This window comes from Lycorma delicatula, chromosome 1, assembly GCF_047948215.1.
Source record: "Lycorma delicatula isolate Av1 chromosome 1, ASM4794821v1, whole genome shotgun sequence".
Taxonomy (NCBI): Eukaryota; Metazoa; Arthropoda; class Insecta; order Hemiptera; family Fulgoridae; genus Lycorma; species Lycorma delicatula.
Window position 1 is genome coordinate 398,547,184 of NC_134455.1, and position 15,793 is coordinate 398,562,976.

The following is a 15,793-nucleotide window of genomic DNA, read 5'->3' on the forward strand; positions in this document are numbered from 1 at the left end:
AAAGGCATTCGATAACGTAGATTGGAATAAAATGTTCAGCATTTTAAAAAAATTAGGGTTCAAATACAGAGATAGAAGAACAATTGCTAACATGTACAGGAAGCGAACAGCAACAGTAACAATTGAAGAACATAAGAAAGAAGCCGTAATAAGAAAGGGAGTCCGACAAGGATGTTCCCTATCTCCGTTACTTTTTAATCTTTACATGGAACTAGCAGTTAATGATGTTAAAGAACAATTTAGATTCGGAGTAACAGTACAAGGTGAAAAGATAAAGATGCTACGATTTGCCGATGATATAGTAATTCTAGCCGAGAGTAAAAAGGATTTAGAAGAAACAATGAACGGCATAGATGAAGTCCTACGCAAGAACTATCGCATGAAAATGAACAAGAAGAAAACAAAAGTAATGAAATGTAGTAGAAATAACAAAGCTGAATATGAAAATAGGAGGAGAAAAGATTATGGAAGTAGAAGAATTTTGTTATTTGGGAAGTAGAATTACTAAAGATGGACGAAGCAGGAGCGATATAAAATGCCGAATAGCACAAGCTAAACGAGCCTTCAGTAAGAAATATAATTTGTTTACATCAAAAATTAATTTAAATGTCAGGAAAAGATTTTTGAAAGTGTATGTTTGGAGCGTCGCTTTATATGGAAGTGAAACTTGGACGATCGGAGTATCTGAGAAGAAAAGATTAGAAGCTTTTGAAATGCGATGCTATAGGAGAATGTTAAAAATCAAATGGGTGGATAAAGTGACAAATGAAGAGGTGTTGCGGCAAATAGATCAAGAAAGAAGCGTTTGGAAAAATATAGTTAAAAGAAGAGACAGACTTATAGGCCACATACTAAGGCATCCTGGAATAGTCGATTTAATATTGGAAGGACAGGTAGAAGGGAAAAATTGTGTAGGCAGGCCACGTTTGGAATATGTAAAATAAATTGTTAAGGATGTAAGATGTAGAGAGTATACTGAAATGAAACGACTAGCACTAGATAGAGAATCTTGGAGAGCTGCATCAAACCAGTCAAATGACTGAAGACAAAAAAAAAATATGTTTTAATTACTGTGAAGTCACAGAACTTAATTTCTCTTCACTACAAAATCTTTTCTTATAAATTATTTTTTACTTCACATTTTTAATAAAACAGTAAATAGATAATAAATTTTAACTTCTTTCAAACAATTTTATAAACTCTGATTACTTTATAAGCAAATTTCTAAACCTTTGATTTTTTGTAACGTATCTACAGGGTGGTGGAAAAGTCCCTTTACATGTTAATAGGATAGTACAGTTAGATATGTAGATAAAAAAAAGTATATTTCAACATTTATGTCTGGTTAACGTAACATTTATTGTGAATTACATTATTACAAAGATTCAAAGTCCATTTATCGGTTTGCTAACAGTTCATTTAGCCGTGTGCGGACATTCACAGCAAAATGTGGTGGAGCGCCTTTTTGTTGAAGTATATATATGATATTTTCCCCGGTTTAGCCTCCGGGAATTACCGTTCAGATATTACTTCAGAGGATGATATGTATTATTGTAAATGAAATGTAGTCTTGTACATCTTAGGTCGACCGTTCCTGAGATGTGTGGTTAATTGAAACCCAACCGCCAAAGAACACCGGTAACCACGATCTAGTATTCAAATCCTTATCAAACTGCCTTTACTAGGACGTTTAAATCCTAGTAACAAAATCGGTTTCTCCCGTAAACCGATTCTCGATTCTTTCGTTCAGTATAAAAAGGCGGGAAATAACAACAATAATAATAATAATAATAATAATAATAATAATAATAGTCAATCTGTTCAACAACAGTAAAAAAATCCCTTTCGGCCGCCGGAAGGCGGAGGTAGATTTCACGAGTGTTAAGTAAGGGATAAAAAAATTTCCACCTTGAAGTTAAGAAATTTACTCGATACGACAATGGGGTTGCATGTTTATCATACGACAAGCCCCATCTTCTTACAATTTGGTCATCCCTTGCCGTAAGGGTTGGTCAAATCAAAACGTTTTACGTAATGTTTAGAGGACTAACGACCACTTTAAACCGATTCGATACTGTGCCTATTAAGGGAGGTATGATTTTTTTTGGCTTCAAAACCTCATTATTCGCACTCCCTGGGCCAATGGTTGCTGATATCAAGAAACTTTTTTTAAATAACTTTTAGGCCCTTAACCAAAGAATACTAGGAACTTTAAACGAATTCGATATTTTAGTTAATAAGAACGCGATAGTTTGTTTCAACAGTTTTTTTCTTTTTTATCATCCCTTGCCGTAAGAGTTGGTCATATCAAAAATTGTTTCAGATAAAATTTTTAAGTAATATTTAGAGTACTAACGACCATTTTAAACCGATTCGATACTGTACCTATTAAAAAGATATGATTGTTTTTTTGTTTTTCAAACCCCATTTTTTCCACCCCCTGGGCCAATGGTTAGTGATATCAAAAACTTTACTTAGATAAGTTTTAGGCCCTTAACCAAAGAATAGTAGGAACTTTAAACGAATTCGATATTTTACTTAATAAGAAAGTTATAGCGATATTTTTTTTTTTTCGAAAAAGCTCCCCATTTTCACCCTCATGGTCCGATTTTGGCCATTAACGAATTCAACCGACAATTTGGGACGAGTTATTTTTAAGGAACAATTTGAAAGTGACTGACACAAAATTACGGCAGTTATCGTGTCCACAAGAAAGTGAAATATATATATAAACTTTTGAGCTGATGGTAGTTTGGGGGTCTGGGGAATGTGAAACGCGAATATATGTCGAAATTTTCCGGAAGTCGAATCATGGTATCCAATACAATAGGTAGCTTTCTTATGAAATCTATGTAATATATATATATATATATATACACACACACACAATCCGTTTTTATAGTTTTTTTTTTTTTTTTTTACTTTTAAGACCATAATGGTTCATTACTTTTTGGCAAGTTCTTACTTTTCTTGCTGATTTGTTGTTTTTCAGCAAGAAAACAAATTTGTTGTTCTTTTTTACCAGTAATTTCTAAGGGTTTCAGATCTTCTTGCCGTTTCTTGTTCAGAGTACATCCCAGCTTATTGTTTTCTTGGGTTTTGATAGGAACCCTTGTTTCTTTATTTTTTAATTTCTCATAGTTTCCGGTTTTCGTTTTTAAGTTTTCACGGGTTACGTCTGATTCCTCCATGTATTTCTGTAGCGTCCTGAAGGGCAGCCATACCAGAAGCGGATGAAGAGCTTCTACACAACCTCTCCTTTTCAAAACTTACAGTAAGATAAAATAACCCAGCAATTGCGACTCCTCCGGAAAAGGGGACGCATTGCTCCCTCCTTACAGGTAGTGCCCCGTTGTGGCGTATTCCTGCTAGCCTATTAAAGAGTTAGCACCGAAAGGACTTCAGTGGACGGTCTGAAGGGGAATTACGTCGGGAGGACAGGCTTTATAAGCCTAGCCTTCCGCGGTCGGCCCATAAAATGGGTTTGATAACGCTGGTTCAACAACGGATTGGAATGCAATTAAATCCGTCTTAAATTCACTAAAATAATAATACACAAAACTTGAAAAAATTAGACCCGCTATTTTAAAATTAACCCTTTTAAAAAAACAAGCCCGATTAGAATGATCCAGCAGCAAGGGACTCTGTCCAGTTTCTGCGATGGAGTAGGGAGTAATAAACTCCTGCCAACTTTGCATTCCATTCCATATTTCTGTACTTCGTAAAACCATTTCGGTCTGCTTTTCTTATTCAAGAAAAGTTCGATTATCCGTCTGATAAGTCTTGTCTCTTCCGTTCTGAAAATATGTCCTAGTAAGGAAATTCTCTTCTTTCTAAATTTATTAGTTATCGGGATGATCGTTTTGTAAATCTCTTCGTTTGGAATAATTCTCCAAATCCCGTCTTTTTTAATGTTTTTCCCGATGCATCGTCGTAGAATCTGTCTTTCAATCTTTTCCAGTTTGTCGGTAAACCTTGTCCGGTACGGTCCAAATATGGTTTCGCATCCGTAAAGTATTTCCGGTCGGATAAGTGAGTTATAATGTCTTATTTTTTGTGTTTATGGACATGCATTTTTTGTTACAGATGTTTTGTGTTTTTATTGCGGCTTTGATGAGTTTATTTATTCTTTCATTCCAGTTTGAATTTTCTTGGAGATTGTGTGCGATGTTTACCCCCAAATATTTAAAGTTTTCTACTAGTTCTATGTCATTATTGTTTATTTTTACTTTGCTTATGGATAGCTGGTCTCTCACCATAATTTTTGTTTTTTCGTATGAAATTTTTAGACCGATTTTTCCTACAATCTCTTCCAGTGTTGACAGTTGGCCTCTTCTATATTTTGGGATAGTAGGGCTAAATCGTCCGCAGAGCCTAGGCGATCTACTGAGATGCCTTTTCCTACTTTAACGTTAACTTTATTTAATTTTTCCCAATCCCGTATTATAAATTCAAGGGCACAGTTGAATAAAAGCGGTGACAGTCCATCTCCTTGTCTCAGTCCTGTTTTGATGTCGAATGGATCAGATAATTCTCCCCTGAATTTAACCTTGGATTTGGTATCCGTTAGTGTTAGTCCGATGATTTTGACTAGTTTTGGGTGAAGCCCTAAATTTCTCAGGAATTTTAGCAGGGATTCTATACTGTTTTGTATTTATAACAATGTTTATCTACATCTCAAAAAGTAATTATGCTATTTACATGTAAAGGGACTTGCTTTCCACACTGTACTTTATATATACGAGGTGCGACAATAAAGTACTGATTTTTCTTTGCAAGATGTGGCAACCCTGCAGTTTGCGTAGGCACACCATCTTTGACATTGGTCTATAAGCTACTTCTAGTCCAAGAGGCACATTGATGCAACTGCTCAGTCGTGAGTTGTGCTGTAATGGTGAACACGTGTTTGTGTCTATCGTCACAGAAATGAAACCGCAAAGAATTGCTCAACGGTGTACCACTTCTTTTTGCGTTAAATCGGGTGAAAACGCGACGACAACTTACGGTAAGCTTCAGAAGGATTTTGGAGAGTAGGTTATGTCAAGAGCTCAAGTTTTTCGGTGGCATAAAATTTTTAGCGAAGGCAGAACGAATGTTAAAGATTAAGACCGCAGTGGACGACCATCAACCTCACGGACAGATGTCCACTTGACCAGGGTGCGTGAAATCGTACGATCCGATCGAAGATTATCCGTGAAAATGACTGCAGAAGAACTCAATATCGATCGAGAAACGGTTCGTCTAATATTAACTGAAGATCTTGGTATGAGAAAGATTTGTGCAAAAATGGTCCCCAAAAGTCTCACAAAACAACAGCGAGAAACACAGAAAAATGTGGCAGCCGATCTGTTAGAGCAAACGGAAATCAATCTAGATTTGTTGAGCCGTGTTATCACCGGTGATGAAGGTTGGTTTTTTCAATACGATCCAGCAACAAAACGCCAAAGTTCGCGATGGTGCTCAAAGGGATCACCCAGACCAAAAAAAGCTCGCATGTCATAGTCAAAAGTGAAATGCACGCTTATGTGCTTCTTCGATTCCAAGGGAATTGTTCATAAAGAACGGGTGCCTCCTGGACAAACAGTTAACCGATATTTCTACAAAGAAATTTTAGAAAGACTTCGTAAACGAGTTCTTCGTGTCCGTGCCAACATTGCTGATAATTGGATTCTGCATCACGATAATGCGCCATACCATACTGCTCTGTCATTACAGCAATTTTTAACCTCAAAACAAATTTCAGTACTACTACAGCCACCTTATTCACCAGATATCGCTCCGTGCGACTTTTTTCTATTTCCAAGAGTCAAAATGGCGGTCAAGGGACACCATTTTCAAACAACACAAGATGTCCAAAAAGCTGTGACAAGGACTAGTGACAAACACGTGTTCACTTATTACAGCACAATTCACGACTGATCCAGTTGCATCAATGTGCCGCTTGGACTAGAAGTAACTTATAGACCAAGGTCGAAGATGGTGTTCCTATGCAAGCTGCAGGGTTGCCACATCTTGCAAAGAAAAATCAGTCTCATTACTTTATTGTCGCACCTCGTATATATGTATATATATTGACGTAAGAACCTTTTTAATTATACTGAAATACAATATGGTTTGAAGAGTTATACGGAGGAAATGAATTAGAAAATGGTTTTAAAGAGGAAGAAGAGGAAGTTGAGGAGGATGAAATGGGAGAAACAATAGTGAGATCTGAATTTAAAAGAGCATTAAAAGATTTAAATGGCAGAAAGGCTCCTGGAATAGACGGAATACCTGTAGAATTACTGCGCAGTGCAGGTAAGGAAGCGATTGATAGATTATACAAACTGGTGTGTAATATTTATGAAAAAGGGGAATTTCCGTCAGACTTCAAAAAAAGTGTTATAGTTATGATACCAAAGAAAGCAGGGGCAGATAAATGTGAAGAATATAGAACAATTAGTTTAACTAGTCATGCATCAAAAATCTTAACTAGAATTCTGTGGAGAAGAATTGAGAGGAGAGTGGAAGAAGTGTTAGGAGAAGACCGATTTGGTTTCAGGAAAAGTATAGGGACAAGGGAAGCAATTTTAGGCCTCAGATTAATAGTAGAAGGAAGATTAAAGAAAAAAAAACCAACATACTTGGCGTTTATAGACCTAGAAAAGGCTTTCGATAACGTAGATTGGAATAAAATGTTCAGCATTTTAAAAAAATTAGGGTTCAAATACAGAGATAGAAGAACAATTGCTAACATGTACAGGAACCAAACAGCAACAATATTGAAGAACATAAGAAAGAAGCCCTAATAAGAAAGGGAGTCCGACAAGGATGCTCCCTATCTCCGTTACTTTTTAATCTTTACATGGAACTAGCAGTTAATGATGTTAAAGAACAATTTAGATTCGGAGTAACAGTACAAGGTGAAAAGATAAAGATGCTACGATTTGCCGATGATATAGTAATTCTAGCCGAGAGTAAAAAGGATTTAGAAGAAACAATGAACGGCATAGATGAAGTCCTACGCAAGAACTATCGCATGAAAATAAACAAGAACAAAACAAAAGTAATGAAATGTAGTAGAAATAACAAAGATGGACCACTGAATGTGAAAATAGGAGGAGAAAAGATTATGGAGGTAGAAGAATTTTGTTATTTGGGAAGTAAAATTACTAAAGATGGACGAAGCAGGAGCGATATAAAATGCCGAATAGCACAAGCTAAACGAGCCTTCAGTAAGAAATATAATTTGTTTACATCAAAAATTAATTTAAATCTCAGGAAAAGATTTTTGAAAGTGTATGTTTGGAGTGTCGCTTTATATGGAAGTGAAACTTGGACAATCGGAGTATGAGAAGAAAAGATTAGAAGCTTTTGAAATGTGGTGCTATAGGAGAATGTTAAAAATCAGACGGGTGTTTAAAGTGACAAATGAAGAGGTGTTACGGCAAATAGATGAAGAAAGAAGCTTTTGGAAAAATATAGTTAAAAGAAGAGAGGCCACATACTAAGGCATCCTGGAATAGTCGCTTTAACATTGGAAGGACAGGTAGAAGGAAAAAATTGTGTAGGCAGGCCACGTTTGGAATATGTAAAACAAATTGTTGGGGATGTAGGATGTAGAGGGTATACTGAAATGAAACGACTAGCACTAGATAGGGAATCTTGGAGAGCTGCAACAAACCAGTCAATTGACTGAAGACAAAAAAAAAAAAAAAAAAAAAAAAAAATATGGTATTTCTTTTTTAAATATTTTTATTGTGAACTCATTAAACATTATGTCCAGTGTCTACGATAAACTTATTTTTAGTTTTTCAATTATCCGGATTTCTGATTATTTGAATTCGGGCTTGCAAAAGCCAATCCGGATAACCGGAGTCTCATTAAAGCTAAGTTACGTAATACTCTGATCGGCTAACGCAATTTACAAGATGAAAAATTCTGTTTAAAATATTATAAAACAAGATATCCAGATTAGCATTGAAATACATTTTTCATTAAAAACAAAACAAAAAAGTTTAACTAGTAAAATAAGACAACGGGTCTTACAACAAAATAAATACCTGAAAAAAAAAAATTAGTAGTACCATTATGTTTATAAGCTAGCGGTGTGCGGCAATATCAAACACAATGTTGGTAATAAAATTTCATTGCGTAATGGCATCTTGCTCTGTCAGTTCGGCGACCGTGGGGAAAGTTTCAAGGTCAGGCAAGAGGCATAGCATTCGCCGAGTACAACAACAGTACAATAGATACTGATTGGTCACACCGTGCAGTTGCTCGTCTCCGTCAAATATCCGAAACGGTGTTCAATAAATAACAACTGAACATCTGAAAGAACCGAGTGTAATCTGCAACGCAGACCGATTCACTACATTTGAAAAAAAAAAATACATCCTAACGTCTAAACAACTCTAAAATCTACTACACGAATCATCAGAAGATATACTCGTAAATAAAATATTTCTAAGATGATATTAGTTTTTCCGGGAACAGTAAAACTACTAAATAATTTTTTTTTTTTTGTCTTCAGTCATTTGACTGGTTTGATGCAGCTCTCCAAGATTCCCAATCTAGTGCTAGTCGTTTCATTTCAGTATACCCTCTACATCCTACATCCCCAACAATTTGTTTTACATATTCCAAACGTGGCCTGCTTACACAATTTTTCCCTTCTACCTGTCCTTCCAATATTAAAGCGACTATTCCAGGATCCCTTAGTATGTGGCCTATAAGTCTGTCTCTTCTTTTAACTATATTTTTCCAAACGCTTCTTTCTTCATCTATTTGCCGCAATACCTCTTCATTTGTCACTTTATCTACCCGTCTGATTTTTAACATTCTCCTATAGCACCGCATTTCAAAAGCTTCTAATCTTTTCTTCTCAGATACTCCGATCGTCCAAGTTTCACTTCCATATAAAGCGACACTCCAAACATACACTTTCAAAAATCTTTTCCTGACATTTAAATTAATTTTTGATGTAAACAAATTATATTTCTTACTGAAGGCTCGTTTAGCTTGTGCTATTCGGCATTTTATATCACTCCTGCTTCGTCCATCTTTAGTAATTTTACTTCCCAAATAACAAAATTCGTCTACCTCCGTAATCTTTTCTCCTCCTATTTTCACATTCAGCGGTCCATCTTCGTTATTTGTAGTACATTTCATTACTTTTGTTTTGTTCTTGTTTATTTTCATACGATAGTTCTTGCGTACGACTTCATCTATGCCGTTCATTGTTTCTTCTAAATCCTTTTTACTCTCGACTAGAATTACTATATCATCAGCAAATTGTAGCATCTTTATCTTTTCACCTTGTACTGTTACTCGGAATCTAAATTGTTCTTTAACATCATTAACTGCTAGTTCCATGTAAAGATTAAAGACTAAATATATATACGATGAAAATCCGTTATATGTCCACGACGCTTAATACCGCGTCGACACTGATTGATAACTTTTCTTTTTCCCGTTTATCTTCCGGGAATTACCGATCAGGTATTAGATATGTATGAGTGTAAATGAATTATAATCTTGTACAGTTTCAGTTCGATCCCTGAGATTCACCGGATAAAGGGATCCCGTATACTGGAACTAGTAAAATTTTAAAGCATAAACTAGCGCCACTAAATGTGTGGTAGAACTAAATAAAATGAAACGGCGCGTGCGCAGAGGTAAGTATAACAGAGTACGGATAAAACGACGTATTAAATTTTAACCGATGCAGTAAAACTGTTATAATTTTGAATAAAATGACGTATTTTTATCGCGTTAAAAAACAATTGATTGTGATTGTGAATACTTGTAAATAGAAAATAAATTTATTAGTAAAATTCATACGGAAGTGTGTTTTGTCAAACAAAATATAGAAAATTGAACAATGTATCTTTCTTTAAGTACATCGTAAAATTTGAGGTTATAAAAATGTAAAATTGAAACACTTGTGTAATTTGTTTTTCATAAATAAATACAAAAAAAAAAAATATATATACATACACAACAGTCGTAAAAGTATTGTCCAATTAAGTTGACTTCTTTTCTTTCTTTCTTTCTTTCTTTTTCCTGTTTAGCCTCCGGTAACTACCGTTTAGATAATTCTTCAGAGGATGATATTGTATGAGTGTAAATGAAGTAGTCTTTGTACATATTCTCAGTTTGACCATTCCTGAGATGTGTGGTTAATTGAAACCCAACCCCACCAAAGAAAACCGGTATCCACGATCTAGTATTCAAATATTTATAAAAATAATTGGCTTTATTAGGACTTGAACGCTGTAACTCTCGACTTCCAAATCAGCTGATTTGGGAAGACGCGTTAACCACTAGACTAACCCGGTGGGTTCCAATTAAATTGTCTGATTTGAGTAAAATAAACATTCCTACTATGACGATTACAGGAACCAAACAGCAACAGTAACAATTGAAGAAAATAAGAAAGAAGCCCTAATAAGAAAGGGAGTCCGACAAGGATGTTCCCTATCTCCGTTTTTTTTTTTAATCTTTACATGGAACTAGCAGTTAACGATGTTAAAGAACAATTTAGATTCGCAGTAACAGTACAAGGTGAAAAGATAAAGATGCTACAATTTGCTGATGATATAGTAATTCTAGTCGAGAGTAAAAAGGATTTAGAAGAAACAATGAACGGCATAGATGAAATCCTACGCAAGAACTATCGCATGAAAATAAACAAGAACAAAACAAAAGTAATGAAATGTAGTAGAAATAACAAAGATGGACCACTGAATGTGAAAATAGGAGGAGAAAAGATTACGGAGGTAGACGAATTTTGTTATTTGGGAAGTAAAATTACTAAAGATGGACGAAGCAGGAGTGATATAAAATGCCGAATAGCACAAGCTAAACGAGCCTTCAGTAAGAAATATAATTTGTTTACATCAAAAATTAATTTAAATGTCAGGAAAAGATTTTTGAAAGTGTATGTTTGGAGCGTCGCTTTATATGGAAGTAAAACTTGGACGATCGGAGTATCTGAGAAGAAAAGATTAGAAGCTTTTGAAATGCGGTGCTATAGGAGAATGTTAAAAATCAGACGGGTGGATAAAGTGACAAATGAAGAGGTATTGCGGCAAATAGATGAAGAAAGAAGCATTTGGAAAAATATAGTTAAAAGAGGAGACAGACTTATAGGCCACATACTAAGGCATCCTGGAATAGTCGCTTTAATATTGGAAGGACAGGTTGAAGGGAAAAATTGTGTAGGCAGGCCACGTTTGGAATATGTAAAACAAATTGTTGGGGATGTAGGATGTAGAGGGTATACTGAAATGAAACGACTAGCACTAGATAGGGAATCTTGGAGAGCTGCATCAAACCAGTCAAATGACTGAAGACAAAAAAAAAAAAAAACTATTACGATTATAGTCGCTGGAGTATTCTTCAATAACGAACAGTTAATGGTATGGTACGTCATAAGGATCCCGCTATCCAGTTATATGGAGTTGAGTGCCCGTCGACCGTGTAGTTAGTTCTTAGATGGCGCCTATAAAACTCTATATTGAAATAAGAAAATAAATAAATGAAATTATTAATATAATCTAACCGAACTTAACGTACGCCCGTTTCGCTCGCTAACCTTGATTAGCGAGCGTAGTAGGTTAAGTTTGGTTACATTATATTAATAATTTTATTTATTCATTTTCTTATTTAAATAATAAAGCGTTTCAGTGGCGCAATCTATGAACTAACTACGTACCTAATTATTGGTCGATGGGCTATTAAGCGGACGGCTTACAAATGGGAATATAACACGGATTTTGACCAATATATATATATATATATTTCAACAAAACATAAACACGCTACAAATAAAATCATGACAGGATAAATAAATAAATCTTAAAAAAACTTACGTATTCTAGGATCAAACCAAGATGTAGTCCTCGTTTGATGGTTAATAAAGTAAATTTCTCCTTCGGGGGTAGCAGCTTGTTCCCATCCATCCGGTAAAGGTCCCAAGGGGGCCGGACTAGAGGCTGGGCTCAGGGTCCCTCCTTTATTGTTGCCTCCTGCCAAAATAAAACATATTGATTTTATACACGATCACTGACCCTGAAATGAAAAAAAAACGAATAACCACGCCATAGTTAATCTATAATAAAAAAAAAAAAATATTGTTTTATGTGGTAGATGAAAAGAATCTCGTTAATGTAATAAACATTACTAATAATCATAATGGCTGTTTTTTTTTTAAATTACACTAAAATCTAGAACTTAATCAAAAAAAAAAATTGCAATGAAATTGTAAACCGTATGGTAAGAGTCTCGCAGATTTCTTCCGTTCAAAAAACAAAATTTTTGGAATATAAATAAAACTTATTAACAAATCGATACTGATATCAAAAAAACGTACGACACTACATTTCTATTATCAAAATCTGTTATTAATTTAGAATTAAATATATATAATAAACAATAATAGATAATAAACAATGTTTAAGCGTTCCATATAATAAGTAAAAATTTAAAAAAATTGTTACAAATCTCTTACCGGCCCGATTTCATTTATTATACAACAAATAATCATAAGAATTGTATTACTTTTGTAAATGTGAAATGCATTACATAAAAACAATGAAGTGGGGTGCCGGGGCGCACCCCAATCTTTTAGGACATTCATCACGCATATGAAAAAATTGGCAAAATCATCAAATTTTTAATTTAAAAATATGACTTTAATACATATCACGCATTACATATAAATGAAATCGGGCCGGTAAGTTTTGTAATAAATTTTTCTATTTTTTGCTTAGTATATGAAAAGCTTAAACGTTGTTTATTATCTATTGCCTATTACATGTATTTAATTCTAAATTAATAACAGAATTTGACAATAGAAATCTAGTCTATTAACCTTTTTTTATATCTGTATCCTTTTATTAAAAACAGTTTTATTTATATTACAGAAATTTTTATTTATTGAGCGGAAGAAATGATATTTACGAGACTTTTACCGTACGGTATACAATTTCATTGTAATTTTTTTGGATTAACAAACAGCGTTTTAAAGATATGTTATAGGAGACTGGAGGAAATGTTAGGAGAAAACCAATTTGGTTTCAGGAAAAGTATAGGGACAAGGGAAGCAATTTTAGGCCTCAGATTAATAGTAGAAGGAAGATTAAAGAAAAACAAACCGATATACTTGGCGTTTATAGACCAAGAAAAGGCATTCGATAACGTAGACTGGAATAAAATGTTCAGCATTTTAAAAAAATTAGGGTTCAAATACAGAGATAGAAGAACAATTTCTAACATGTACAGGAACCAAACAGCAACAGTAATAATTGAAGAACATAAGAAAGAAGCCGTAATAAGAAAGGGAGTCCGACAAGGATGTTCCCTATCTCCGTTACTTTTTAATCTTTACATGGAACTAGCAGTTAATGATGTTAAAAAACAATTTAGATTCGGAGTAACAGTACAAGGTGAAAAGATAAAGATGCTACGATTTGCTGATGATATAGTAATTCTAGCCGAAAGTAAAAAGGATTTAGAAGAAACAATGAACGGCATAGATGAAGTCCTACGCAAGAACTATCGCATGAAAATAAACAAGTAGAAAACAAAAGTAATGAAATGTAGTAGAAATAACAAAGCTGAATGTGAAAATAGGAGGAGAAAAGATTATGGAGGAAGAAGAATTTTGTTATTTGGGAAGTGGAATTACTAAAGATGGACTAAGAAAGAGCGATATAAAATGCCGAATAGCACAAGCTAAACGAGCCTTCAGTAAGAAATATAATTTGTTTACATCAAAAATTATTTAAATGTCAGGAAAAGATTTTTGAAAGTGTATGTTTGGAGTGTCGCTTTATATGGAAGTGAAACTTGGACGATCGGAGTATCTGAGAAGAAAAGATTAGAAGCTTTTGAAATGCGGTGCTATAGGAGAATGTTAAAAATCAGACGGGTGGATAAAGTGTTCGTCTAATATTAACTGAAGATCTTGGTATGAGAATGATTTGTGCAAAAATGGTCCCCAAAAGTCTCACAAAACAACAGCGAGAAACACAGAAAAATGTGGCAGCCGATCTGTTAGAGCAAACGGAAATCGATCTAGATTTGTTGAGCCGTGTTATCACCGGTGATGAAGGTTGGTTTTTTCAATACGATCCAGAGAAAAAACGCCAAAGTTCGCGATGGTGCTCAAAGGGATCACCCAGACCAAAAAAAGCTCGCATGTCAAAGTCAAAAGTGAAAAGCACGCTTATGTGCTTCTTCGATTCCAAGGGAATTGTTCATAAAGAACGGGTGCCTCCTGGACAAACAGTTAACCGATATTTCTACTAAGAAATTTTAAAAAGACTTCGTAAACGAGTTCTTCGTGTCCGTGCCAACATTGCTGATAATTGGATTCTGCATCACGATAATGCGCCATACCATACTGCTCTGTCATTACAGCAATTTTTAACCTCAAAACAAATTTCAGTACTACTACAGCCACCTTATTCACCAGATATCGCTCCGTGCGACTTTTTTTTATTTCCAAGAGTCAAAATGGCGGTTAAGGGATTTTCAAACAACACAAGATGTCAAAAAAAATTGTTACAAATCTCTTACTGGCCCGATTTCATTTATTAAATAAACTGTATTATTTCTGTAAATTTAATATGCATTGGATAAAAATGAAGTGCGCTGCCCCGGCACCACAGTCTTACGGCCATTTATCAGGCATATGAAGAAATTGGTAAAAACATGAAATTTTTAATTTGATACTTAATTTTTTTTTTCGTGAAACTTTCACATAATCTTACACAGCACCATCAAAACTTATTGTCAAATCCATTCTGCGATACAATCCTAAAATTATTTTTTATTATTTTTTAGTGCGTTTAATTTAATAATGGTGTTTTAAAAATTGTTATTACCTATTTTTTATTTTCTACATTTTAGTCTTTACTTACAGGAACCAAACAGCAACAGTAGTAATTGAAGAACGTAAGAAAGGAAGTCTGACAAGGATGTTCCCTATCCCCGTTACGTTTTAATCTTTACATAGAACTAGCAGTTAATGCAGTAAAGGCAGTTTTTCTTTATACGGATTTGAATACTAGATCGTGGATACCGTTGTTTTTTAGTAGTTGGGTTTCAATTAACCACACATCTCAGCAATGAGATGTACGGTCTCGAACCGAGACCTTACAAAACTACACTTCATTTACACTCATACAATTATCCTCTGAAGTAATACCTTAACGGTAATTCCCGGAGGCTAAACAGGAAAAGAAAAAAAATGAAATCGGACCGGTATTTCTAATAATTTTACATATAACCACCAAAGTTTCATCAAAATCGGTTACGATCAACCAGTAGAGCGGATGAAAAAGTCTTATACCTACTGCATATGCATATAATTATTGCAGAATCGTATTCAGGAGATTCCAAAACGTAAATTTATGTCGGTTAGTTCTCCCCTATTAAAAAATCTAACAGAGCGTAATGATTAATACAAATTTTTTTGAAATCCACTAAAAATCAACCGACGGCGATAAAAAATTGATAATATCGATACGAGAGCTTATAAACCGATGATAAAGTAAAAACCGTTTCATTGTAAAAACAAATTTATTCTGAAAACTTTATAAATATTTTTTATTTCTCTTAAATTACATATGGCAGAAATTAAATGGCAGAAAGGCTCCTGGAATAGACGGAATACCTGTAGAATTACTGCGCAGTGCAGGTGAGGAAGCGATTGATAGATTATACAAACTGGTGTGTAATATTTATGAAAAAGGGGAATTCCCATCAGACTATAAAAAAAGTGTTATAGTTATGATACCAAAGA

The 15,793-nt window shown here is 34.4% G+C and overlaps 1 protein-coding gene across 2 annotated transcripts in view; it reads right to left on the reverse strand.

The window, feature by feature from the left end:
- yki (Transcriptional coactivator yki) overlaps positions 1 to 15,793 on the reverse strand; it is a 277,584-nt gene that overhangs the window by 41,742 nt on the left and 220,049 nt on the right. For both annotated transcript variants that reach the window (XM_075353941.1, XM_075353940.1), the window contains exon 3: positions 11,856 to 12,011. In XM_075353941.1, coding sequence (XP_075210056.1) covers positions 11,856 to 12,011 — 156 coding nt within the window. The remainder of the gene's footprint in view (positions 1 to 11,855; positions 12,012 to 15,793) is intronic.